This window comes from Agelaius phoeniceus, chromosome 20, assembly GCF_051311805.1.
Source record: "Agelaius phoeniceus isolate bAgePho1 chromosome 20, bAgePho1.hap1, whole genome shotgun sequence".
Classification (NCBI taxonomy): Eukaryota; Metazoa; Chordata; class Aves; order Passeriformes; family Icteridae; genus Agelaius; species Agelaius phoeniceus.
The window spans coordinates 2,062,974-2,089,818 of record NC_135284.1 but is presented as its reverse complement, the minus strand read 5'-3'; the positions used below and the strand labels follow the sequence as shown (position 1 = coordinate 2,089,818).

General features: G+C 41.2%; 1 protein-coding gene across 13 annotated transcripts in view; it reads right to left on the bottom strand.

Moving 5' to 3' along the window:
* Positions 1 to 26,845, bottom strand: part of BCAS3 (BCAS3 microtubule associated cell migration factor) — a 301,404-nt gene that overhangs the window by 190,259 nt on the left and 84,300 nt on the right. For 11 of the 13 annotated variants that reach the window (XR_013184844.1, XM_077188620.1, XM_054647217.2 and 8 more), the window contains exons 16-20: positions 17,118 to 17,268; positions 9,877 to 9,921; positions 3,578 to 3,702; positions 2,824 to 2,989; positions 1,647 to 1,747 (exon numbers count right to left, since the gene is read on the bottom strand). Coding sequence is in view for 12 of the 13 variants with exons in the window: in XM_077188620.1 (XP_077044735.1) it covers positions 1,647 to 1,747; positions 2,824 to 2,989; positions 3,578 to 3,702; positions 9,877 to 9,921; positions 17,118 to 17,268 (588 nt within the window). In the remaining variant the exon portion in view is untranslated. The remainder of the gene's footprint in view (positions 1 to 1,646; positions 1,748 to 2,823; positions 2,990 to 3,577; positions 3,703 to 9,876; positions 9,922 to 17,117; positions 17,269 to 26,845) is intronic. The other 2 variants (XM_054647218.2, XM_054647220.2) reach the window with 1 other exon arrangement.

The following is a 26,845-nucleotide window of genomic DNA, read 5'->3' as shown; positions in this document are numbered from 1 at the left end:
CTGTTATTGCCATTTGCATTATGTCCTCTAGATATTCTGCTGTCTTTAGTGGTTATTATTTTATTATTCTTTCCATTTCACATCCAGCTTAAAGAATTCCTAATATGTGAATTAAAATCTGAGTTAAAAGTCTAATAATTCAAATAACACGAGTTCTTTAATTGACCATGTTTCAGATATTGCATCTACTGTGCAATGGAAAAATGAATTCAAAGTGGAGAGATAAGGAAGAAGGGAAATAAATATGAAATGAGGATGTCAGACTTTCTGGTGATGGAAAGTTACCTATTTCCATGGCAATTCCATTATGTGCCATGAACCTGATTGTGTCAATTCAAACATGCAAAAAACATGTGAAAGGTACAGAAGTCACACCAAGCAAACAAGGGATAATTCAATCAAATATGCAAAACCCCTTTAAGTTCATTAATTTGCTGGAATTTAGCTACTACTCAATCTTCTTTCTTTAAAAAGTTTTCAGTACTGAACCATTAGAAATGTGGATTTGTACACATTGTATACTGTACTGTGTAACAGCATTTGAGCTGCTAATAAAATGTTAATAAAATACACAAAATGAGCCCCATCCATCCCTGGTTTCACCCTGTGAGATACAAGGTGAAACCAGGTGAAATACATACTAATGATGCTGTGCACTCCTAAATAATTTTTCATATTCTTTTGTGCCTTTTGAGTCTTATCCCAATTTTCTGTGCAGCACAGAAGAAGGAAGACTCAAGCTCTGCAGGTTTCCAGAACACTCCAATGCAGCAGATGGACAGGTAGAAGCAGCAGACCCAATCTGGCCCCAGTGTCCCTTTCCCAGCCCCATCCAAAGTGCCTCCTCCTGGTCCCCATGGCCACTTGGTGCAGCTGAAGTGTCCCTGTCACACGAAGCTGCCTGCACTGACAACTGTGCTCAGCTCTGGTTTCCCCTGGAGAACCTCAACAGATGCCAGGAGCTGCTCCCTTGTGAGACCTCAACTGCTGCATCACTTTGGTCCTGAACACAGCAGAGACCTGCTCCTCACTCTTAGAACTCCTCTCTCTTTGCAATTGTCAAATCAAAAAGAAATGCTCATTTTTCTACATAACCATGATAAAAATGTGTGGGTTTGTGTATTGATACAATATAGATATATCATATATAGAGAGCTATGGGTGTATGAATGTTTCTGAACGGGCCATGCCATGAAATATTGGCTCTCTGGGAATGATGTGGCTGGGCAAGACCCAGGCCAAGCAGCCCTGGCAGCAGTGCCAAGGCTCCTGAGGGAGGCAGCTGAGACTGGGGCTGGAAGGAGCCCAGCACCCAGGAGCTCCCAGGGACAGGGAAATGCAGATGCACTCATTACTGGGTATGGAACTCACAGGAGGAAATGGCCAAAAGCATGAGAAGGAATGAGGTGAGGAAACCCTGAGCATTTCATGGGATCTGGTGGGTGACTCTCACAGCCTCACAGTTCTGATTCATGGTAAAAATCCCAACACTACATTCACTGCTCCCTCCTTTTACTAACAGAGTTACACACAGCCCTACTGTAGGGTTGAACATCCACTGAAATTGGCTGAAAAATGAACTTGGAAAATCACTCTCTGCTCAAAACGTGCACATGAGACAAGACAAGAAGTTGTCAGCTACTCACAGCCAGCCAGAAGATACTGGTAGTACTGCACAGCATCTGCAGCCAGGAGCAGTGGATGGTTTGCATTAAATGGTGGTTGGAGCTCATTCCACTGAGGAGTTCTGAGGTAAAACACAAGACTATTAATATTTCAGCTAATACAGAGAATGTAAATCAGTGTTTCTGTCATCACATGCAATTATCTATACAAGCTCACAAAATGTTTGTAATTATTTAAATTAGCTTGTTCAAACACTGCAATCCACCACAGGCAGTGGAGCAGCAGGGCCAAATTGTGCAGATTGTGAGGCAAAGACAATACTTGGTTGTTGACTGCAGCAGGGATTGCATTCAAAAACCCAGGAAGGAGGTTTAGATTAAGTTGGTAAATATGTTTAGGACCATTGTATGTCATGCTGACGTTATATAAACACACAAGAGAAACTGGGGAACTTTTTTGTTCTGTTAACTACCACTGCTTCCATCCTGTGAAGTCATTGAGCACTTACTGTGAAAATAAAGCTGTGTAAAGTTATGGATTATTGATCCAATTAGAATTTTCAATTCCATTACAACCTACTCATTTCAACAATAATGGTCCCGAAGTCTGTGTTGTAATTTTAATTAGGGTGGGCCATTCCTAAATAGCTTGGTAAATCAAGTATTGATCACTCCAGTCCAGCCATAAGCAGCACTAAGGAATGTAGGAGCCAAGAAAAATCGATAGAAAAATATTTTAAAACGTCAAAAGCACTGACAACACTTTCTCATCAATTCTTCTTTACTTTCTTCCACATGTCAGGAATAATTTCTTCTACTGTCTTTAGAAATGGTACCTTCAGCTGCTCACAGGAAAACTCACAATGCTTCATCATGGGAACCTTGCTCATGTCTCACAGCAGAATTCTGTACTTCAACACTACCAAAATAATCGTTCCTAGTCCTTATACAAAAAGAAAATTACAACCTGATCATTTAAAATCACCAATTAATAAGAATCTCTATTGATTCACAGACATGCTCATGCCTAGCTCCACGTGTAGAGAAGGATTTAGAAGCTCAGTTCCCCTTGAGGCACATGAACAGTGACAGAACTGTATGGAGAGCAAGGCTTGAATCTCCCTCCTTCAGCAAAAAACTCATTCAAAAAGCAAAATCCCAAGGATGGCAGGCAGGAGAAGGCCCAGGAGTGAGGTACCTGACCAAAGTCCAGCTGGCCCTGGGGCAGGTGCCCATCTCCAGGGGGGTGTCGTCGCTGATCTTGGGCGCGGTGCTGAGCGGCCGCGGCTCCAGCACGTGCTCCACCAGGCTCCCGTAGCAGCTGATGATGTACAGGGACTCCACCACAAACTGCTTGGACTGGTCTGGGGCAGAAAGAGAGGAAATCTTATTGAAACAGCACAGCAGCAACAGAAAAAGCTTTTGCAGAAATAGCAGGCTCTCTGTGTTCTTTTAAGTTTCTTGCTTGCAGCTAAAAAGGTGAATTGAAAGTAGCAAAAGGGCTGGAAAGACAAAGTGAAAATTGTACAAAACACACAATTTTCACACAATTGTATAAATATGTCATCCAAGAGAAGTTTCTCACCAAGGTGTGTTCAGGTGATTACACATTTCCAAACTACCTTGTACATTTGCTTTAGCAAAGGTCTTTCATCCTTATCTCACAATTTTTTCAGTGCCACTTCACACCTTTGGACTGACCTATCAAAGTTGGGTTTCTGCCATTGTATCATAATAAAATATCAATTATTCATTTCACTAATTAAAATTTCAATTATTCATTTCACTGATTAAAATTTCTTGTACATTTTTACAAAAAGCACCCCTAAGAATGTTCCTAAAATTCTCAATTGCCCCTGAGTTTAAGGAACAAAATCCAAAAATGGCTTGGAACCTGTCACAAAATAAGAATTTAAGTTTAAATGCAAGTCCTAATTCTGTGAGGTACCAACCTTTTTCTCGTTTGAGACCAGAATTGTTTGCAAACCATGACCTTGAAGCTCCAAAGACTGCAGCGACACAAAACTCCCCTCCCACAGACTTACTGGGTGAAATCTGTGGGGCTGGTTTGGATTTGCTTTAAAGAAAGAACAAAATAAAATTATATCAATTAATTCTCAAAAAATGAAGATGTCCCTTGCTTAGCAACAATTTTAAGATATTACTTCAGAAAAGGGGAATATCTGCAGTTCCCATAAGGCTGAGCAGGGTTTACAGATGCTCAGTGTTTCCCAAATTCCCCTGGAATACTGAACTCATTCACTTGAAGAACAGCACTGGCTCATAATGGAGAACTGAATTGTTTAAAAGACCCAATACTGAACATTTGCATTAAGTAGAAACAACTTCTGAAACAAATACAAAGAAATCCTAAATCCTTTGGGAATGAAAATGCAGATTCTGGGCCAGCCATTCCACGTGTCAAAATGTCCTTGTTTTTCCAAAGGAAGTGAGGAACAGCCAGGGGATGTGAGTGGCACAGGTGGCAGGGAAGGACATGCAGAGGGCACAGGAGCAGGGAAGGATGCACACACTGAGGAGCCACTGTTGGTTAGAACATACCAGGAATTCTACATGGAAAAGCAGCCTGGGGCACTGTGCCCTGAGCCACGATGTGCAAGGAGCAGAGCCAGGGGGTGAGGATGGTTACTGAGACATTCTGAGGTGTTTCTCCTCACAGGTTTCTGTGCTGCAGGAACTCAAAACTATGGGCAGAGCATTGTCCATGCCTCAATTCATTAAATCAGGATTTTACCCTTTCCTTAAGAGAAAAGCTGTTTGACAAACCCACACAGGATTTTTCTTTCTTCATGTTCCCCTTGTTCTAGTCCTTTTAATTGAATTATTTTATATTTTTCTCTCTACTCTATTTCACTGCTCCCTTCTCTTCCTACCCATCCCTCCTTTCCATTTTTCTTCTACCACACAACTTCAGCCTGTGATCAGACCATCCCATTAACCTGGTTTTTACATAACAATCTCCAATTCTGAGAAGTGTGTGCATGGAATTCAGTACTAGAAGAATATTTTTAAGCAGCAGAAATCAATTAAAACACTGTATGGTTATATTGATATTTAATTCATACTAACAGATCATATACATAGCAAGCCTATGGTCACATGGGCTTGGATCAGAGCTGGAACTCTTGTGCATGTGGGAGAAGCTGGAATGTCCCAAAAGAGCAGTTGGAATTTATAGTCAGTAACTCTGGTATTGAACCACCACAAAGCACTTAATATCCAACTGTTAAACCTACAGCTACAGATGACTGGGTCAGAAATCTGTGTTCTGGAAAGGTCCTGACTATAAATGTATCCCCTTGATTGCAGTGGCACATCAGGTTTCTATATTAGAATATTTAAGTTGTGATTGTGTTAACTGATAAGTTTTTATTAGCTACTCAGGAAAAAAAAATCAGAATGGATTTCTTTCACTTTGAAATAATCATCTATCACAGAAAGAGCATTTTTAACCTAATTGTATATTGAGAATTATTTTAGCTCTCACTTTTCAACTATTCACATACTAATTTTCCTTCAGAAATGAAAATATGAATGTATCAGTGAATTAGAGTCTTCTTGCTTACTTCAATTAATAAATGGTTGTGTTTAATACAGAATTCAGGACAGTGTCATCCCTCAATCACTACAGAGCAAACCAGGAGCACAGGTGTGACTCTGCCATATTCACTTCCTCTGGACAAATGGATCTTTCTCTACTGTCGTAATATTCTTAATATTCTCAATTTTTACTGAACAAATTCTGAGACAATTAAAATGATTTTTCAAAGTTAACGAAGTAATTTCAAATAGAAAAAAAAAAATTGGAATCAACTGCTATTCTGAGCTACAAACTGTAGCAAAGTTCTACAGAGACAGAACTGCCTGCGAGCCCTGAAGCTGAACTGGGACCCAACACATTTTTCCAGAGCTCTCCACACTCTGAGTCCCCAGACCTGTGCTTGCCCCAGTACAATTCTAAACAGCCTTAGAGGAAATGGTCTGAGCTCAGTTCTATTTACATCTTGTCTTTAGGATGTGCATCTTTCAAGGCAAGCACTTAAGTGTTGCTTTCAGTGCCAGGAGCTTTTCCCTTCGAGGACGATGTTTTGTAGCAGGGAGAGCAGACCTTGTAAAACACGATTACTGCTGTGGTTCCACTCAGCCCTGCTAGCAAACAAAGACAAGCAAACAAACCAAAAAGATTCCTGCATCTTATTGGTTTGCACAGATTTCTGAAAATGCTGCTGAGATGTCAACAAGTCTATTCTGAAGTCTCTTGTAGCTGAGGAATCTTTCATTTGAGCATCATTTGACTCGATTCCTGATTTTCATCGATATTTTCCAGCACAAATTGCATTCCTCCAGCAAACCTCCAAAGCCCAGTTATTTTCAGTAACAGTAATGCCATTAGAAAAATATCTTTACATGTCATTGTGATATTTTAACAACTTGGAAACTATAAATCCTCGTTATTCTGCAGACACAAACACCCTCTCAGCTTTATAAATGATAACAAAACAATAATGTTGAAGGTAGGTGGTGAATGACTTGGTTCTGCTATGAACTCCTGCTCCTTCCTTGCTCTTGGCTTGTCAGCACTTCATAAATTATTCCAAGAGCTGAAATTTAGGCACATTTGGCCTCACTTTTACAAAACAGTTACTTTAAAAGAATCTTCATAATACAGTAACTTCCAAAAGATTGTACCATAGCTTTCCTGAGAAGGGATGCAGCAAGAAATTCAGATTTTTGGGAGGGAGTCAATGCTAGAACCAAGACAGTGAAGCACACAGGGCCAAACCATTCCCCATGATAATCCCACTCCTCATTTCTCCCAAATGCTGGGATAACAGCATTGCATGTAAGCCATCAGGAGGATGAGAAGGCAGTTGGCTTTTTCCTCTCTGCATCTACTCCAGTGTGCAACCACACCTGGGACTCAGTGAGACACAGCAGCAGTTTTACCCCAATTAGATCTGTACAGAAACCGAAATCAGGAATAAAATGTAGCTGGGGAAATCTGTATTATTATTATTATTAAATGTTCTAACATAATTTTGGAGGATTATTTCTATCTAAAATGCAAAAGCACCAAGACGTAGACATCGACATTTTCTACTGGAATGGCACAAAAGGAGATGAGAGGAAGCTGAAGAAGAAAATGAAGACATCACTTTGTCAGAGCTTAAACAGCAATGAAGAGGCTGAGCTCAGCATGCAAGTTCTTTCATGTTGCCAGCACAGTAAGAACAGATTAAGACCTACTGAAACCATTCAGAGCTCCCACTTGTCAGCTTTGTAACACATCAAACTCTGCCATAATCTCTGCAAATGCATTGTGGTAGCTCTTTGCAAAACCACTAAATAGTTACTAATATTTTAATTAGTTTACATACTAATTAAATATTATTATTTAACTGGTAAGAATTAATACTTTTAAAATATTTTGAAAACCAGAGGCTGCATAGCTCATGATGGAGCTTTATGTTCTCCCAAAATTATTCTGGCTCTTAAATGTATCTTTAAATCTATTGTCAAACAAGTGACATGACTTTAAAACAATAAATAAATTGCATATATGTGATTTGAAGGAGCTGCCTTATATATTCAAATATTTATACAGTACCAGTATATATACCAGTATATACCAGTACTATTTAAATAGTACCAGTCTGCAAAGATTGAAAATTGCTCTGATTTTATATTCCCAACAAATAGGCTCCAAATAGATGAGATTCATAAAAACAAAAGCACTTATTCCACACTAAACCCACTGAAATGGAAACATCCATGACTGCTGATGGAAAAAGTTTTATCTTGACCACATAAGCAACAACAAAAGTATCAGGAGAAAAATACTGCATGAAATTTGCATTTACACATAAAGTTACAAAAAAAAATCTGTGTCAAAGTCTAGAAATTTTAATTCATTTATCATTGTGCCTAAAACATGAAAACAAAGATGTTTCCAGTTGTCAGATCATGAATAAAGCAGGAAAAAGCACGAAAAGCAATGGTAGGATCCTTTATTCAGCAGGCACTTAGCTGTCAAATCAACATCCATTTTGTTTACAGAATTTTAGGTCTCATTAAGACCTTAATGGAAACAACATGATTTCTTCCCCCACCCAAAGTGTGTTTTTTATCCTAATTTCTCTGTAGACGAGCAAGAACCATATTTTTGAGCTAGCACTGGCATTAAACAAACCACAAAAAGAGTCTTGTGAAAGACAGGCAACAATTTTGGAGCCTATTTCATATATTCCCCTCTTTAATCTCAGCCTTTTAATCTTACTTCAATCTAAAACCATTTCTGGTTGACGTCTCCTGCTTCGTGCAGGGGTGACCCACACAGCCTTGGCTCAGAAATCCACTGCCAAAACTCCTCTTCCAGAGCCCCTGCACTTCTTAGATCACCAGCAGCCAAAATCCTTTGGTGCATCATAAACTGCATTTAGAAATGGTTCTTAGGGAGGTATTCAGGAGTTAGAAATTCTCCATGAATAAGGCAAAGTTTTTCCTTTTTCTCCCCTTTTCTTTTTCCTTTCCTTTCCTTTTTCCTTTCATTTCCTTTTTCCTTTCCTTTTTCCTTTCCTTTCCTTTTTCCTTTCCTTTCCCCTTTTCCTTTCCTTTCCTTTCCCCCTTTCCTTTCCTTTCCTTTCCTTTCCTTTCCTTTCCTTTCCTTTCCTTTCCTTTCCTTTCCTTTCCTTTCCTTTCCTTTCCTTTCCTTTCCTTTCCTTTCCTTTCCTTTCCTTTCCTTTCCTTTCCTTTCCTTTCCTTTCCTTTCCTTTTTCCTTTCCTTTCCTTTTTCCTTTCCTTTCCCCTTTTCCTTTCCTTTCCTTTCCCCCTTTCCTTTCCTTTCCTTTCCTTTCCTTTCCTTTCCTTTCCTTTCCTTTCCTTTCCTTTCCTTTCCTTTCCTTTCCTTTCCTTTCCTTTCCTTTCCTTTCCTTTCCTTTCCTTTCCTTTCCTTTCCTTTCCTTTCCTTTCCTTTCCTTTCCTTTCCTTTCCTTCCCTTCCCTTCCCTTCCCTTCCCTTCCCTTCCCTTCCCTTCCCATTTTCCTTCCCATTTTCCTTCCCTTCCCTTCCCATTTTCCTTTCTTTTTTCCTTCCCATTTTCCTTTCCCCCTCCCACCCCTTTGCTTCTCCTGGCACAGATCCCTCCTCAGCCTTTTTCTGGGAATTCTGGGTCCTACAAAGCCCTTAACAAGTTCTTTTCCTGAAGAGAATATTCTGATAGAGCATTGAGGGTGATGCACGTGGTGCCAGCTTCTAGAGAGCCAGGTACAAATATTCTAACAGGTACTGGTGGGCATAGTTAATAGACACCCTCAGCTAAATTAAAAACAAAGAGAAAATCCCAAACCCACAAAAAAAACCCCAAAAACCCAAGCCCCAGGAAACTTGCTGGAAGTTTTAAAATTTTCTAAGGTTCCTACTTCTTCCATTCTTATTATCCAAAACTTCCAGCATCTAAGGCCAATCCTGTTATAAAGTGGTGATTGAGGTGATGCAGCATTGCCCAAATATTGAACCAAACTCAAAAATCTTGTAAAAACTTGCTTTTTCTCTGGTCTGTATTCTTATAACATGCTGCATTTTTTCACATTAAAATGAAACCCCCTTTAATTTCAAATATCCCAATTTTAACAGAACTATTTCCCATGTTGGAACGAGATGGTTTGGAAGATTCCTTTCACCCCAGACAGTTCTGTGATTTTTTTTTCTCCACAGTAATCAGCTTTTCTTTTATTTTTTTTCCCAGTACCCATTTTACTGCTTCACCTCTCACTGCAGTACTTTACTGCCTACTCACTGCTAATCTGGCTTATTTTTCAGAGGTCATCATCGATGTTTTCTGTCTGTAAGCAACTTAGTGCTACAATAATAAAGGAAGCAATATAGAAAAAAAAAAGAGAGGCTTGTTTGGAAAGACATTGCAATCATTTCTGCCCACTTAGAAATAATTTATTTTTTCAACTTCCCTGCTACTTAAAAATTAAATGCACTCCCAAAGGTAAAAAGAAGGGAGAAAAAAAAAGTGAATTCAATTCCTTGCAATGCTTGATGGTGAACACGCATCCATAGTTTAAAAGTGAAATCATGTGCGTGGAAACCTATGGATCAGCCATGCAGGAAAACAAATGAAACCAAAAAATTAATCCAAAATTAAAAAGTCTAAGCACAGAGTTATTTTCAGCAAGGACAGCAAATGGAGTATAGGCATGCTGGGTTTGAACTGGGAACTCACCAAGGAGCTTTTATGGAAAAACATCCTGCTCCAAACAGGTAAGGTCTTCACGGAAAGGGGAAAAATGCACAGAAATTAGATGAGAACTCAATTCCCAACAAGTACACGGTATATCATGCTACTGAGATTTCTGCAGAAAGTGAACAGATCATTGTTAGAGCCTTGCTGTGGCCAGGAGGAGCTGCCAGGGGAGCAGCAGTGCCCAGGGACAGTCCTGGGGCTGGGAGGGCTCTGCATGCGGGGACACGCGGGGACATCGCTGCAAGCTGGGCTCACTCAGAGCTGGGCTTAGAGTCAGAGCTGGGCTCAGAGTCAGAGCTGGGCTTAGAGTCAGAGCTGGGCTCAGAGCTAGAGCTGGGCTTAGAGTCAGAGCTGGGCTCAGTCAGAGCTGGGCTCAGAGCTAGAGCTGGGATCAGAGTGAGAGCTGGGCTCAGTCAGAGCTGGGCTCAGTCAGAGCTGGGCTCAGAGTCAGAGCTGGGCTTAGAGTCAGAGCTGGGCTCAGTCAGAGCTGGGCTTAGAGTCAGAGCTGGGCTCAGTCAGAGCTGGGCTCAGTCAGAGCTGGGCTCAGAGTGAGAGCTGGGCTCAGTCAGAGCTGGGCTCAGAGCTAGAGCTGGGCTCAGAGCTAGAGCTGGGCTCAGTCAGAGCTGGGCTCAGAGTCAGAGCTGGGCTCAGGCCCAGCTCAGGGCCCCTCCAATCTGCTGCCAACACTGGGCTGCAGCAGACACTACAGTCAGGACAGGAAAAGGGAATGAGCCCCAAATCCATCATTGGGGGTTTGCCATGGAACAGGCCGGGCACAGTGGGGCAGGTTTACAGAGCTACTGAGAGGAGCTCAGATAAAACCAACAGGGGCAAGCAGAGCCTTTCAGGGACAATTACTCAGCCTCTTGCTAGGACAGAAACACCCCATGGAATTCAACTTTTCTTCCCCCCCTTAAAAGCTTGCACAGATGCAGGAAAGAGAGCCCTAACTCACTTCAAATGTATTTGATGCTCAGGCACCAGATCTAGAGCTGAGTGCTTTTGGCCACCCAACAATTTACACCATGATTTGATTTCATGTCCTGCTCAAGTATTTTGCACAGTGGAGAGTTTTTAACCTGATATTAATCTGAGGGAATTTTCAATGGATATCTCCATTTAAAAAGCCATTGCCATAGTGACATTTGCATAAAATCTGAAAAGGAGGCAAATTTAGAGCTACTCAGAGGCTCAAGGCTTCTTCTGAGTCTCATTTGGGATGTAACATCATCCACAAAATCACTAAAGAATTGATTTTGTAAATGCCAATGGTTCTGCTTTCTTTGCATCCTCTGACTCAGCAGTAAGTTCTGGGTAGTTGAAACAGGTGAAATATTTCCAGGCAATGAATTACCAGAAAGGGTCCAGCACTGAAGGATGTGTAAAGCACTCAGCCATAGACCAACACAATTAAAAGGATACCAGCCTGATAAAAAAAGAATTCAGTGAACTAAATCTGACATGAGCACAACATCAATGAATGAAGGGATCTTCTCAAAAAACATTCAGGTGAAGGTACAAACCTAAGACAAATATTCTTCAACATGCAAAGATGCAAACATCCAATAAAGAACAGAATATTACAGAAAAAAACTCCTATTTTTAATTAGTACTATGGGCCAAAAAAATCATTTTTGAGCTCCATATAAGGGACTGGCCTTTAACTTTCTGTATTTAATAAATTGGTTCACATTTTTGGGGACAGAGCTCATTTGACAGAACCAACCACCCTTCTAGACCTAATGTATCATCTTTGAACAGTGGTAAAACCCAACTAAATTGTCTGAACTGAATGATCTCCTATAAAGTCAGCACATCCAGTCCCTGAGTCAAAGGCCAGTCTGGAAGATGAGTCCAGCACTATTGCACTGCTTAAATATTTAATTGAAAGCTAAATCTCCTGCATAACCCAAGGCCAACATGATTTAAAACCTAGAATGTATCGAGTGTAAATCTGAAGAGTCATTGGAGAGGGGTGGGATCTGCCTGGGAGCTCAGAATTTCATTTCTAAATGATGATCAGGGACGTTTTGGACACTATTTCTTTTTCTTCTCTAAGTTGCTCTGTCTTCAAACCTCAGGCAAATAACACTTAGCTGAGCCCATTAAACGTTTCAGAAGCTTTTTCTTCTTCCACTACTCCTATATTGACCTGACTGTACAAATTAACAATTTCTCTTTATTTTAATTACAAACTGGCCCAGGTGGGCTTCAACTGAAGGTTTTGTTCAGTCAGTTTTGGATAGAAAATTTTGTATCATGAAGAAAATGTCATTACACTTCCAAAGACTCCAGCAGAGACTTATTAAAATGCTTTATGTGTAGGAAACCCAACTTAGCACCACCTTTCTGCTCAAAAGACCTGATTTCTTTCAAGACAACCATTTTTTCCCCTACGATATTTATATAAGCAATTGTTTCCCCCTATTTCCCTCCCATAATATGGATGGAATGCTAATTGAGAGCGAGAGAGAATTCACAAATTACAGGATAACCCAGCCTTGAAGAGACAGCACCAGATGGCTGCGCTCGGTGACAGCAAGAGAGCAGTGCCAGGGCAAAACTCACCCAGGTTCCCTTTCCCAGAGCCAGGCAGAAATTCCAAAGGAAATCATGCAAGGAGGATGATTTACCATTCAAATTCTGACAGAATTTTCGCAGTTTCTTACCTGGTTCTGAGTTTTAGCAAATTGACAAATGAAATACTTTGATTTTTTTGTGGTTATGTTTAATAAACCTATTTAAGCTTTTAACAAGCTGTGCAATACCCATTTATTCTAGCCCTCATTATGCCAAATCGAGAATCCTCTCATAAACAGTGACATCTGAACAAACTTCAGTGCAAATAATTGTATCTTGTATCAATTACAAATCATTACAGCAGTTACTTTGCTACTAAAATATACTATAAAAACTAAGAATGATATAAAATATGTCTGAGAAATGTGCCAGAAAGAGAATGTCTGGCTTCAGACAATTGTGCTGAACTCTTTAGCTTTATTTTTTTTTCCTTCTACTTTTTCAGTTATTTTTTCCTAATTAATTGTACCATAATGTGGTGATTTTGCACCACTTATTTTTGTTTGCTGCAGCAGCTGACTCTGGGACAAATGAAGCTCCCTGAGACAAAATAAATCCAAGATATATCAGTGACTTTATATATATATATAATCCAAGATATATCAGTCACTTATCAGTGACTTTCTGTGCACAGAAAATGAAAATCATAAAATTGCATCAGACACTTTACCTGCTTCCCCCTTCCCCACTGAGGGTGGAATGAGCTATGGGGTGAAGAAGGGATAGAGTTTCATGTTTTAAAATACACTATCTAAATCTCCTGGCTGGAAAACAGCAAGGTTTATCCTTTTCCTGCAAGGCACACAGGATTTCTGTGTTTTGACCAGGCTCAGCTAATGCAGGTTCCATCCTGCAGCTCACTCCAGCCAGGATGAGCTGGGGAGTGAAGTTTGATACAAATATAATGACCCTGTCCCTTGAGGAGTTCAAACAAATGCTGCTGGCAGAGGAGCCAACTTTGACAACAGTTTTTCTTTGGGGGCAATTATTTTATCTTTTTTTCCCTCCTTCCCATTACAGCTCATCCATGTCCCTTCTGGAAATTAACTACAACTCATCCCACAAACCCAGGGAACTCTTCTGGAGCTGCTGTGGGGCACAAAGCTGAATTCTAGAATGTTCTGAGTCACTGCCCTCTATGGACAATGAGATGGATCATACAGCTCTCCCCCTTCCCAGTCTATAAGCTCTTTGTAAATGAGCAATGAATTAACCCATTCACCAGCCTTGACAAGGAATTCAGCATTGCTATCAAAATTTTGAGAGGGAAACTGAGGCACGGATATAGAAAGACTTATTAAACCCAGCTCTTGTGCTGTCCTGCATCCCCCCCTAATCTTTAAAACATCAGGAGCTTCCTTACTCATTAGTGTTAGAGCCCCTCTGGGAAAGGCTGAATGTGCTGACAGCACAGACTCCAGGAAAGCCAGTCAATGGGATGACAAAATGGAGGGACAAAAATGAAGTGCTTGATGAAGGTGCAGAAATTACAGTGGGAGACTTGAAAAGGCCAAGGAGGAAGAAGCAGAGGGCAGGGAAGGAGGGATGGAAGGCAGAGGGGATGCTCCAAGACACTCCATGCTGACAATGAACTGGCATTCAGAGCAGTGACTGATCAGAACATGTTCCAAACTCTGCATCTTTGCAGGGGGAAACAAAAGCATCTGTGATGAACAGCACGGTCATGACACAATTCCAGACTCCGTCTTTCATTCCCACAGGGCTACAGGGAACACTTTTAAAAAATTTACTGCCATTCCACCTGTCAAGCAACATGACATGCTTTGCAGCTCTGCTCCAGACACACGGTATTAACAGCACTGATCAGTCCTTTCAGTACCTGCAAAATATTTTGCTGTCTTGGATACTGGCAGAACAAACCCCAACTCGATTTTTTGGTTAATAAAATCTACAAGACTTCATGAAGATTTAATATTAAAGCAGCTGATGCTAAGAGAAATAAAACGGACAAATGCAGCCCTCTCATCATCCGGTATTTGAGCCTCGCTTGAATGTACTGTAACAGATTAAATTTTTAATTCTTTCATAGTCACAAGCACGGGAGAAGAGGAATCTTTGACTGGAGGAGCCCAGCTCCTTTTCTGATGGCTGCACACTGGAGGCTCAGCAGCTGCTCCCAAGGAAGAGCCTTGTTTCCTCGGAGCAGTGCTCAGAGGTGCTGACCATGGAGGTGTAAATACATCTGTCTTTTGCCATTTGCAGTAATACATGCCTCCTCCACTTCTCCCAGCGAGGCAGATGGTCCCTGTCCTGTCGAAATCTTACACTGCACAGACTTCCAGAGCTATGTGTTTGCAGAAATATGAGGGCAGATGTTAAATATGTTAAACACACGCTTTGCCCCCTGGAGGTTTAAGTTAAGGCTGCTGTCTCAATTTGGTCATTTTAGGCATGCCAGGCTTCTTGGATCCTAGGCATTCCTCTTAAATCCCTGCTTTATAAATAACAGCTTTTCATGTTAATTTTGTGTACTTTCATCAAATATTTTGGATGCAGAACAAATGAAGGAAGCTCTCGGCTTACCGTTACAAGGCTACGTGGGCCGTGCTGAAAATGATGATCCTCATTCATGAAAACTCTATTTACACAGCAGGGTATTTCCCATGACTGCTGTTTTCCCCCCTTACATAAGCCTCATTGAGCATTTTAAATTTAATTAGTTTAAAAAATTACATAAAATGGAACAGAGACAGTTTGTGAGTAGTATAATTCATCATAAAACTACAGATATGAACAGTCCAAATATGTTTTCGATCTTTAAGAATAAAACATTAAATAAAATACTGCAGACTTATTACAATTGCAATAATTTTACAAAGGTTTCTTGGTATAATACAGCATTAAGGAAACTTTTGTAAAGAATTTCACATTAAATACAACTGTAAACCAAGAGCTTTCTTCCAAATCCTTCTCCTCACTGCTCCTATCACCTACCTCCCCTGGCAGGCCCTCAGGTGAATTTTTAATTTCTTTCTCTGCCATGTCCCACCTGGTTCTAAGTGTCTATTCTAGTTCTGGGAGCCCACATTTCTATTTCTGTCCTTCACTGGCCATATTCTTCAAGTCAGGTTTTTGGTATTTCCCCTCTTTGAGGAACTGTGACCTCCTACCCTGTGACAACCTCCCCCTGCTCCCACCTCCCTTCCCATCCTCATCCAGGATCACACCTGGATATTCTTCCAAAATTCACCTGAGAAGCAGCAAAATCTCTTTCACTCAGCTTAAACTGAGCAGAAAACTAAAAAGGCAAAAATGAGCAACTGAAACGTGTCTGTGGAGGAAGCTAAACCTCAACATGACCCTCAAACTGTTTCTTCACTGTTTCTTAAGCTCCATTCCCAATTCTCTGTGAAGTTCAGGAATTCCTCCCTGTGCTTGGGGCAGCTGTGTGTCTGTGGCTCACGTTTGGCCCAGCGAGCGCCGTGAAATTCCCGTTTCACGGCAAGGCCGGCAGCGATGGCTGGGCAGACAGGAAGGGACGCACACGAGCACAGCCCAGCTCCTGGCTGCCAGCACTGCCACCCACAGCACCCACAGCACCCAGCTACGGGGATTTACAGCGTGCCCTGAGCTCCAGCACAAACATGGGAACTGCACGGGGAGAGAGGGAATGGCCGTGAACTCCCGCCTGGAAATAATTCCTGGTTCGTGAAACACGAGGGAAAATTCACCATGAGCAGGGTCTGAGCAAGGAGCACTGAAGGCAGGGAGGCAGTGCCTGTGTTTGCCAAAATGCAGGGAAAGGTTAGGAAGCTGTAGGACTGGCAGTTGTTTTGTCTAACCATGTGCCATGCTCGGGTCTACTTTCCTTAAAAATATACATCCTTAAAAATATTCCTTTTCCTTGGAAAATGAACAGATCAATCAGATTTTTAACTGGAAAATATTCAGGAATTCAAACAACCAGAAAATGAGAGAGGAAAAATATAATCATCACCCTGTAGCTTTAATTACAATCAAAGAATATTTAAAGTTTAGCAAGACAAAAATGTCAGCTGTTGGACAGGATTAATTAATTTAAAATTGCTATGATTTACCAAGCTCATAAAATCTTATAATATATATATTTAGAGAAGCTTTTCCCAAGAAATACTTGGAAGTGTTTTATCATGGCACATGAGAAGTGCCAAAGTGCAGCTGACTCTGGAGTGCAAATCCACCCAGTCCAGAACAGTGCAACAGAGGAAAAATAAGGTCAAGAAAACAGTAGGATTAAGTTTTGCCTTTCTGCTGAACCTGGCTTACTGTCTTTCTAGTTCTGATGGTCAAAAATCGTTTCTGCTTGAAAAGGTTGGAAATCAAAATAAACAAACTTGGGAAAAAAAGTAAAGCCATATTTTATTCTGATTGAACACAGCTCTGCTTATGTTTCATTCCAATTCCTGGTGTGAAAATGCCTTCTGACCCACCCAAATGAATATTCCTGAATTTACAGAGGTTTGTTTTCAGGTTGTATTTATTTATCTGATGTTTTCAGTCTCCTCTTCCTCCCACCCCTCTTCTGCTGCTATTAAACTACATACACTGAATTTAAAATATGGAATAAAACTAATTCTCACTAATAACACAACTGATTTCCCCATGAATGATAAAGGCTGAGGAAGGTTTGTGCCACTTACCCTGTGCGTTTGGTGATGGTCCCTAATGTCATTGGCTGCTTGATCTGAGCAAGAGGCAACACCACAGTCAGACTTGGGAGAGGCAGGAGCCGAGGATTGCCAGGGTTGTTGTTTGTGAAGTTATTGTAAGTGTCTTGGCTGTTCAATTTACCTTGATGGGATAGAGATGCAATAAAACACATTATTGGAATTTTTTCTTCATTTATCATTTCTAAATCTGCCTGAAGTAAGGTAAAAAGTATTTTAAAAAATCAAAAAAAAACCACCACAAACAAGCTGCTGCTGTAATAAAAGAAAAAAAAATCTAAAAAAAGAATCTTCATTTCAGATAAAGAATAAATTACAAAGGAAGAAGCAATTACTAATTTTACATATGAGGATAAGGAAGGATTCCTTTCCAGGCACGGGAAATTATTCCTGCTGCTGCTGCTGCTTGCCTGGCAGTTTTGTTCACCGAAAAGTTTTCGAGTTCGATTTGAAGGACAAGCTCTGGATTCCAATTCTCTATTTAAAAAAGAAGGAGTAGCTGGAAGGGAATTATTTTCCTAAAGTACCACATACAGTGTTGGTAATTGGAAGTCCTGAAAAGGTCGCTTTTGTTGTCTCGACGGATAAAGACATCCAGAATAATCATCTGCAGAACTAAGGCTGGAGGGAAATATCGAGTAACTATGGCAAATAAAGCCACGCCAAACTGGATGTAAAAATCAAAAAAGTATCAAAAAAGTAACAAATTTCATATTCATTCAAAAAGACGAAAATGAAACACAGGTACTGAAAAAAAGGAAAGGGAAAACATAACAAAAAAAGCCCTCAACAACCCTAAATTTAGCTGATTTCAAAGAGGTCTGTGCTGGATGGATGCCCAGTTTGGATACGCTTTCTTACTCGCTGTATCACTCTGTAGTCACAACCTTTCATTCTTCAGTTGGAAAAGGAAACTAGCTCCAAATTTCATGGACAGTAAAGAAAGAAATGTGAAGAAACCAAAGAAAGAAGTTAAACAAAAAAAGGGGCCAGTCTGTTTATAGCAGAATCAAAAGTACTTTAAATAGACAAGCAACCATGAATTAAAAGGTTTAGATCATTAACTTGTTTTTCTGTGCTCCTATAATGCTGTGAAACGCTGGCTTTGTTCTTAATCAAAAGGGAACCATATTGGGAATTAGGTTCCTAAACAACCGCTGCATTCTACACAGATATTATACAAATCCCAGGCCAAATCCATACAATCTGCCTCAAGAGCAGCCACCTTTTTTCAAGGAAGAAAAACAGCACAGCAAAGGGTTTCTCACAGGAAGCTGCCTGAAAAGCTTTAATGGTACTTCAGATGGATTGAAAATAGGAAAAGGAAGGCGGAAAAATCTTAATGAATGTCTCATCATCCTAAAGACACTCAATGCTTCCTTCACCCTTCTTTTAATACTATATAGCTGGAAGCTTGGGGGTTTTATTTGGGTTTTTCTGCAAAGCCCCCAGACCTCTGCATCTCAGAGAAGCACAATAACAGAAATGATGAAATTACAAAGTGTATTTTGTGATAAGTATCTGGCCTGAGCATCCATCAATACGTTTTAAGAGAAATAGAAAGGCTTTAATGAAGAATAAGCCTATTGAAGTTCCCAGGGAGCAGATTTCATTAATAGCAATTTTCCTGCACCAACTTGGAATACAAAGAAAAAGGAAAAGGAAAAAAAAACCCAGCTCAGTTTTAAATAAGACTAAGATGCAATTAATTTTTTTAAAATTAGTTTAAAATGCATTTTTGGTTTTTTTCAGAAGGGCATATGAAGAGTTTTGTGCATTATTGTCTAATTAGTCACTGTTCCTGCAGCCAAGGCCTCTCTGGAAGTGTCTCCCTGTCCCATATTCCCCTGGATCCACATGGGCACAGCAAACACCAAAGGTACCTCCTGAGGGACTCCAAATGTCTGTGATTTATTTTCTATTACTTGTTCAGAATCTGATGATTAACTCTGAACTACTGATCCCCAGGCTGGCTGGAACAGCCCCCTCTCCCCTCTCAAGGCACATTTCATGTCTCAGTGCCCTCTGCTCCCAGCTTCAGTGGTTTTCCATATGCAAAGCCTTCAGCTGATTCCATGGATTATTTGCATGCAGAGAAATGAGGAATTTGCAGACATCCTTCCTACACAAGGATTTGCTTCCATACAAGTTGAGGACTCCCAGAGCAGTGAAGGATACTTAGAACACTGCAGGATTATCTCATCCCTTCAGACGTTTTTATTAATTGTAGGAACAACATCTTACAACTTCTAGAAACTCATATATAAGGAAACATAATAAACCCCCCAAAAAAGTAGTAAATAAAAAGAATGAAAATGTGTAAAAGATATTCTGAAAGGGACTAAAATATGACATGATTCTTCTTTGAGAAAGAAACCAAAAAACATCAGGAGGTCAAGCATTTAATTTGTAACTATGTATTTGGAAGTATAGCTAAATCTGATGTATACAAACCTCAATAAAAAATTAACTAAACCAGACCTCAGAACGCACAGCACTTCACAGCACAAACATGATAAAAAAATTCTGCTGTGACAAATGGAAAAGCTGTAAATACCAAACATATGTCACAGTAACCATTGCCTGCCAACCTGCATTTTCTGCTGCAACAGTCAGTTGCTTCACTGCAAAAATTGTAATTAAAAGTGATAGTAGTCAAAAATTAAAAGTTAGAATGCTACAAAGAGGAGAGAAATTATTTTTGACAGAGAAGTTGTTCTGGTAAATCTGACTACAATAGTATTAAGATGGTGGGGATGATTAAGGTTAAAGAAAACCACCTAATTTTCTGCTGTGCTGCTGTACCCATCCAGGAATCCCAAAAATGACCCTTTCATTTCTCCAGCCCTTCCAAGTAGGAAGCTTCTGCAGCAAACAGGAGTTGTGTGTGCACAGGGCAGTCAGATCAGGCCAAAAGAGCACAAAGAATGCAGCCAAGCATCAACATTATTTCTACAGCTCAAGCCGTTGTTGATTCACTGTCAAAGGACAAGCAACAAATAAGCCAAAGTTTAAGTCTGGTAGAAATATCCTGTGTTTTTCATCCAGCAGAAAGCTGAACTCAAGTTACCTCCCAACATGTGGACAGTGCATTTAACTGTAAATGGCTGGAGACTGACACACACAGATCTCATCCTACAGACTAGGCCAGGAATGCTTTTATTGCAATCAATCATCACCAGCACAATTCCAGGGCAAAGGTGTCCTCTCAAGGATCATTTCCACTGGAGCATCCCAAGCAAGGAGGCACTTTGCCCTGGAAATCACCCTGAGCCCTCAGGACCCCGTGCAAGGGATGGGGTCAAGTATTTGTCTTTCCTTGGGCTGCCATAGAGGAGATTTTCGTATCAGAGCTGTGAATGGGATACATTCAAGCCAGTCTAGGCTGGTAAATGTCTTACTAATTTTACCAGGGACTTCCAAAAAGCTGAGGATGCCATAGCTCTGGAGTCTGACCAGTTTATCTGCAAGTGCAGCCTTACATTGGGCAAATATTGCCTGCTGAGACATGGAAAACCCAATGCATTGGGTTTGGACCTGTTTGCTGAGAGTCTGGAAACCACCAGCATCTCACCCCCCAAAACCTGAGCCACTCTTTTCCAGACATTTTATTCCACTGACACTCAAAGGAGAAATGGATTAAGCTGAGGATGAAAGTGAAGAAAGAAAACAACAATGGGCTTTGTTGTCAGAGGGAGGGAGCGGCCGGGCCGAGCTGGATTCCCAGAGCGGCCATCACTGACAGACTCACTTCCAGCGAGGAAAAAAGGGAGGCCTGCGAGTGCCGGACAAAAGAAATCCCAACAGACAAAGGAAAAACAAATTAAAAGCACCATTATAAAATACAGATGCTATAAGGAAAATAAACTTCACGAGATTTAGTGGGTTTTGACAAAGCTGGACATCTGTGGAAAAGCCATCAGGAGCAGCTCTCCCAGGTATGGCCGGACAGGCTCGGGCTGCCACAGCATCGCTCCCCTCCTCAGCCCCGGGCAGAGACACCTCAGCTCCCCACAAACCTCAAATGGTACATCTCTGAGTTACTCTGCAGGCCTGAATATCAGATCAAAACATTTGATCAAATCACACTTTTTTAAGCCTTTCAATCTGTATTTTTGGATAAGAAAGGGGAGCTACATCAAGGGGAAAACATTCAAGACTTGCAAGCTTCTAACACTGTTCAAAAAGCAATCAAACAACTGAAAGCAATTAATACAGTTACGTGTCCTTTTCTGATCAACTAAGAGCCTTGATGAATTCAGGCCAGATTTCAAATTGGTCAGTGTTTGAGCAGAGCACTTGAGGGCACTGCTGTCAGAGATCATCTCTGAGGAGAGAGGACAAACACCCTGATTTTTGGCACTACAAATGACACAATTAGACATCCAAATGCAGCTTGGCAGGGACATTGCCCAGCCCCAAGGACTGCACTCAGCAGCAACACAGTGTGGCAAAAAGACTTTATAGGATCCTGAAAGAATGATGTGGAGGAAGGCCCTGTTACTCTGCTCTTCAGTCCATGCACAGCACCACAATTAATGCAACCAAATCACTTCTTATCTGATTTCAAATGAGTTTGAATCTATCAGTACCACAGGTCCCATTTGTGCATGGAAATGAACTCCTAAATCACAGCCAAGCTTAAAACCAAAACTACACCCTCACACCTAAGGGATGCAAACACCAACTTGTCAACAAACTGAAATTAAACCCTTTTAGCTGTTAAATTTCAGCATGTCCATGACATGTCTCCAAGTGCTGCAGGATTTTCTTTGGTGCAAACTGTCAGTGAGCAAAGCAAAGAGGACTTGTCCCAGACCATTGTTTTTTTCTGGTAGGAAAGTAATGATCAGAAGGATTTTAGCTTCTCTGTACACTTGATTTGAAAAACTAAAGTGGTATCAAGCACCTCTCAGCCTTATAATAAAATGCTTCTATGTTGATTTTTTCCATTTTTCTTCCATTACTCCAATTCAAAAAGCTTAGTAAGGCAGTGTCATTAAAATTCAAACCCTACTTGATTAGCTTTTATATCTTCCAGTATTTAACAGACTCCATTTCAAAGGGTACCACAAAGTCTACTGACATTAACACTACATATAAACATCTATAATTTGGTAAATAAAAATGCAGTAACTCCAGGCTATGCAATCATGTGGAGGCCAAGTTACAGGAAAATTAACCATGTTTGGCCATTATTTCTGTTTAGTGTAACACTGAGGATTCCTCAGCTAAACATTCCCTAATTGTATAATGCAAGGGAAATAAAATCCTCTCTAACTGGTAGGCAAAAAACGGCAGGAAAACCAGAAGTGTCATGGATGTGGTGGTTTATTTTGCTTTGCTCTTTATTCAATACAAAAAGTTTCCCGGATGAGAATGGAAAGCTTCCCAGCTTCAGTTCCAAGACTTTCACCCTCGTTTCTGACCTTTCCTCAGACATGTTCCAGTATAATCTGTAATCTACTACAGTCGGAAGAGGAAACAGCAGCGCCCTGGTGAGAAACGCTGCCTTGTGACCCGAGCAGAGAAGGCAGCGGAAGCAATGCTGGCTCACGGAGCCCTTGGAAGAGCCTGACACACAAACTCAGCAACGGGAAACACACCCAGCACCACGAGCCCTAATTACTGCCAAAGTGGGCTTTTGCTTTCATGTTTTGTTTTATTCAGTCCAACATGTGTTATCTTTCTTTGGAGAATGCTAGACATTTTCCTAGAAAAAGTCAGGAAACGAATTATTTTAGTTAACGATCGCCTCTCAATTCAAGTTACATTGCCATTTCCTTGAATTGTTTCCTATCAAATTTAAACTCATTTCACACCCTAACTCTCAATATTTCCAGTACAATTAGACCCATTAAAGGAGGAATATTATGTCTTAGCTCCTGTACACATATCAAGTAGCTACTCAGAGCTAAACCTATCACTAACTTGCTTCCACTGGAATGGACGGGAGCAAATAACGCAGCCGGTTGTTTTTGTAACATTTAAATCCGTTTGATATGGAACCTTTGGAAACACAGCTGCACTAAATCTCACGGTCACCCTAAGAGAGCAGAGCTTGCTCTCTGCTTGCATCCAGGCAAGGCATGTGATGGTGACAGCCCCTAAGTCAGAGTGCTCAGCAGAGACACGCAAGCGCCAGCCCAAGTGTCTCGGTCACTGCTGGGACAGAGTCCCCTGCCCTCTCACCCGAGCTCCTTGAACTTCAGCAACATCCACTCAAAATCTGAACATGGCCTCATAACAGTCCCTTCCTCCCTCTGGAGTTCTTCTACTATCTTCAGTTTCAGGAACTTTGTCCCTCAGTTATGAGTGTCCCACTCACTGATACCCAATAATCTCCTCTTGTGCTCAGCAGAGAAGGAACTCCCATGACCCCTTTGCTGCCTCTACCTGGACAAAGATGGATTTCCTTAGAGAACAACCCCTCCACCATCACACACACAAGTCTGGCATAGTAATCATCTTTCAGGACTTATTTAACTAAAAATACTGTTTGTGCAAGGCTCAAGTCCATGTATGGGCAAAACTCGAAATAAACCCAACCAAACTGGTTTGCCAGCTGTTGGCTTCAGGCTTTGTGCAGGCAGCGGCGGCAACGCTTCAGCTGGGCTGTTCCAGATGGTGTTACCAGCCAGAACAGCCAATCTGGCCACCCTTTGCTGGGTCCTCTCCAGCAAAGGCCAGGGCCAAGTCCATCCTCTTTGAAACAGATCTTGCACCTTCAGCTCTCCACAGATGGGAAGAGGGCAGGATTAGTTTCTTACAGCTATTACAGGTATAGCAGCAAACAAGCCTGAAGGAGCAGTGCCATCCTCCTCAGCATGTGGCTGTAAGCCAGCTCTGGGCCAGAGGCTGTGGCTACCACAGCTCTGGGCTGGAGTTTGCAAACTCTTGAGAGGACAGGACTGTCTGAGCTCAGACTAACAGTGCACTAATGAGGTTATCGTGCAGGCAGCCTCCGGGCGCTCGGGACAGGCTCTGTTGCTCCGATTTCTTGCACATGGGAATTTTGCTAACACTGTCTGCTGGTGAATGATGAAGCGCTTGAGAAAACAAGAATGCACTATTGCTGCCCCTCGTTGTGTCCATCCATCACAATTCACATCAGCACAGATTTCAATTCAAAGCCTTCTTTCAGAACGACTCCGAGATGCTTTGGCATTGTAAACTTTGGAAAGTTTTGGTGTCTCAGACTTTTCTTTCAAATGATACAGAATAAAATTATCTTTATGAGCTTAATGTCTTTTATACTGAGACAGCACAGTCAGAGAAACTCATCTGCTGGTCACAGAACCTGCAGAATGAACTGGGCTGGGAATTTCTGAAGGACATCTCTGTGTGCAAATGTGTTCAGTGAGGAGATAGGGAAAGTTTAATGGCAGCCCCTTACCCAAAGGGCTGAGCCAACTACAATTTATTTTGATGATAAACTACATGTTAATACATCTGTGATTTTTTTATCCTCACCTTTCCATCTGTGCCTTATTTTCCCTCCGGTTGCAACCATAAGAACAAATATTTTCGCATTTGAATTCAATCCCGGTTGAATGCACGAGATTTCTCCCAAGTTATGTGGAAAAAAAAAGAAGTGCCTTGAGAACCACTGCATTTGAGAACTTGATAATAATATCCATGGGTAATTATAATAAATGGCTTGTCTGAAACACCCATAGGATAGGAACTGAAGCAATCTGTCCCTCTTGCACCCACCACACACCCTTGGCAGTTCTGCTCTTTTACCCATGACTGTTGAGGATGTTTCTGGCTCCGTGACAGCATCGTGACTCAGGTCATGAGAAGTGTCAAAGATGCATTTCCTTGAGATGGGAAAAAGCAACTGATTTTAACAGCCCACAAGGGCTAAGCGAAAAAGAATAAGCTCAATCAGCATATTTAAGGGTAAAGATAAACCTTTTAAAAGATAGAAGGATATTTTATTTCTAATCTTAATGCTTACGTTTCTTTCCATAAAGTGTTTACATTTTTCAGGCTACCAAAGATGCACAGTTGATTAAATGCCTTACTTAAGAATAATAAACTGAAAAAAAAAAAAAAAAAGAGGGCAGCAAGGGCAACACCCATTTACTGTATAATCCATCACCAATCATATAGACAGAAAGTCTGATTCAGGCTGCAGACACCAGGGAGCAGCCCTGGATTCCCAGAATACCCACTGCCAGGGGAAGTAGAAGGTGTTTGGGCTTGAACTCAGCATGTCCATCAGATAAAATGATTGTTCCCACCAGCTCTTGCCCCATTCCTTCCCCTTGTGGGTTACTTACACAGAGCTTCACATGCTTTCACCTTCCCTCATGCCAAACCTCCCTTGTCATGCAACACCCTCCATACTTAAACCTCCTCCTTCAGCTGATACAGTCTCTTGAAAAACTCTAGATTCTACTTTCTCACCTTCTGATCCAACATATTACAGGCTTGTATCAGGTGAGCAAAGCTACTTTCTGTCATTTCACTGATGGCAGCTCCCTTGAACCACTTACATTCCTTGACCCACCAACAAATGTCTGGACTGCAGTGTCTCCCCTGTGCTACTGCACTCTTCTCCTGACCTAATTCCAGCCTTTCCCCTTTGTGCTTTGGCCATGAACCATGCAGAGAATCTTTCCTGCGTCACTCCTTCAGCGACCAACTCTTTTCAGCTGCACTGTTACTCCAAATCTCAATCCTAGTGATGGCTTTTATGCTGATCACACTCATTTCAGCTGTACACAAGTGTACCTAACCCTCTGAACTGGGACATTGAGAAAATGTAAAGTCAAGCATGTTCCTTCTCATAGATCATTAGTATCATTATTTATCAATTTCCAATTGGCAACTGCAAAACCCGATCAAAGCACTGCATCAGCTGCAGGATGTCTTTATTACTTGCAGTGTACAGAAAGGAAATGCACTAGCCTGTCTTTTATGTACCTGGTTAGCTGGGGAAATTTGCAGATCTAAAAACACGGGTTTACTGTAAACTAAGAGAGAGTAATCAAAGGAACAATTGAAATAACCATAGAATTACAAACTGTCATTCAGTAAGTCGTTTTCAGATAAACACTTAAAATTCCAGTTACCACTTTGTGGACTCCCTCAGTACCTGACTCTGACACATCAGCACTTGACCCTCTCAAAATTTCCTTCCATTTGATATTACCAAGACTGAAATCATCCATCTTGACAGGAAAACTTCAGTGGGACGCTCACATCTGTGGTAATCCCACTCCTCTCTGCCTTCCCCTTTCCCTTCACCTCATGATCCATCTCTGCCATCGCAGTCTCCTGTGTGCTGCCGATTATTTCCCCTCTGTCTGTCTACCCACAGCCTCTCTGAAACAGTTTGCTCTGACCACTGCTGCAGCATTTGCTGTGCTAAATCACTCAGTCATAGATTTTTACACTCCCAATCTCCAGAGCTGCAATTCCCTTCTGATGTCCATCTCCTTCAATTTTCAATCTATCCAGAGTATTTGAAACTTCTCTTTCAAATACCAACACAAACATGCCCCAGTCTTCGATCTATACTGTTTACAAAATCCTGCTTTAGAAACACTTGATGTACAGACACGAACTTCCCTTGTGACAGAATTTATCAGTCTACTTCCCTACTTATCTGAAGGGAATGGATCTTTTCCTTCCACTTCAGAAACTATCCAAAATACACCACCCATTTCTTTCACTCCACTGATTCTCTA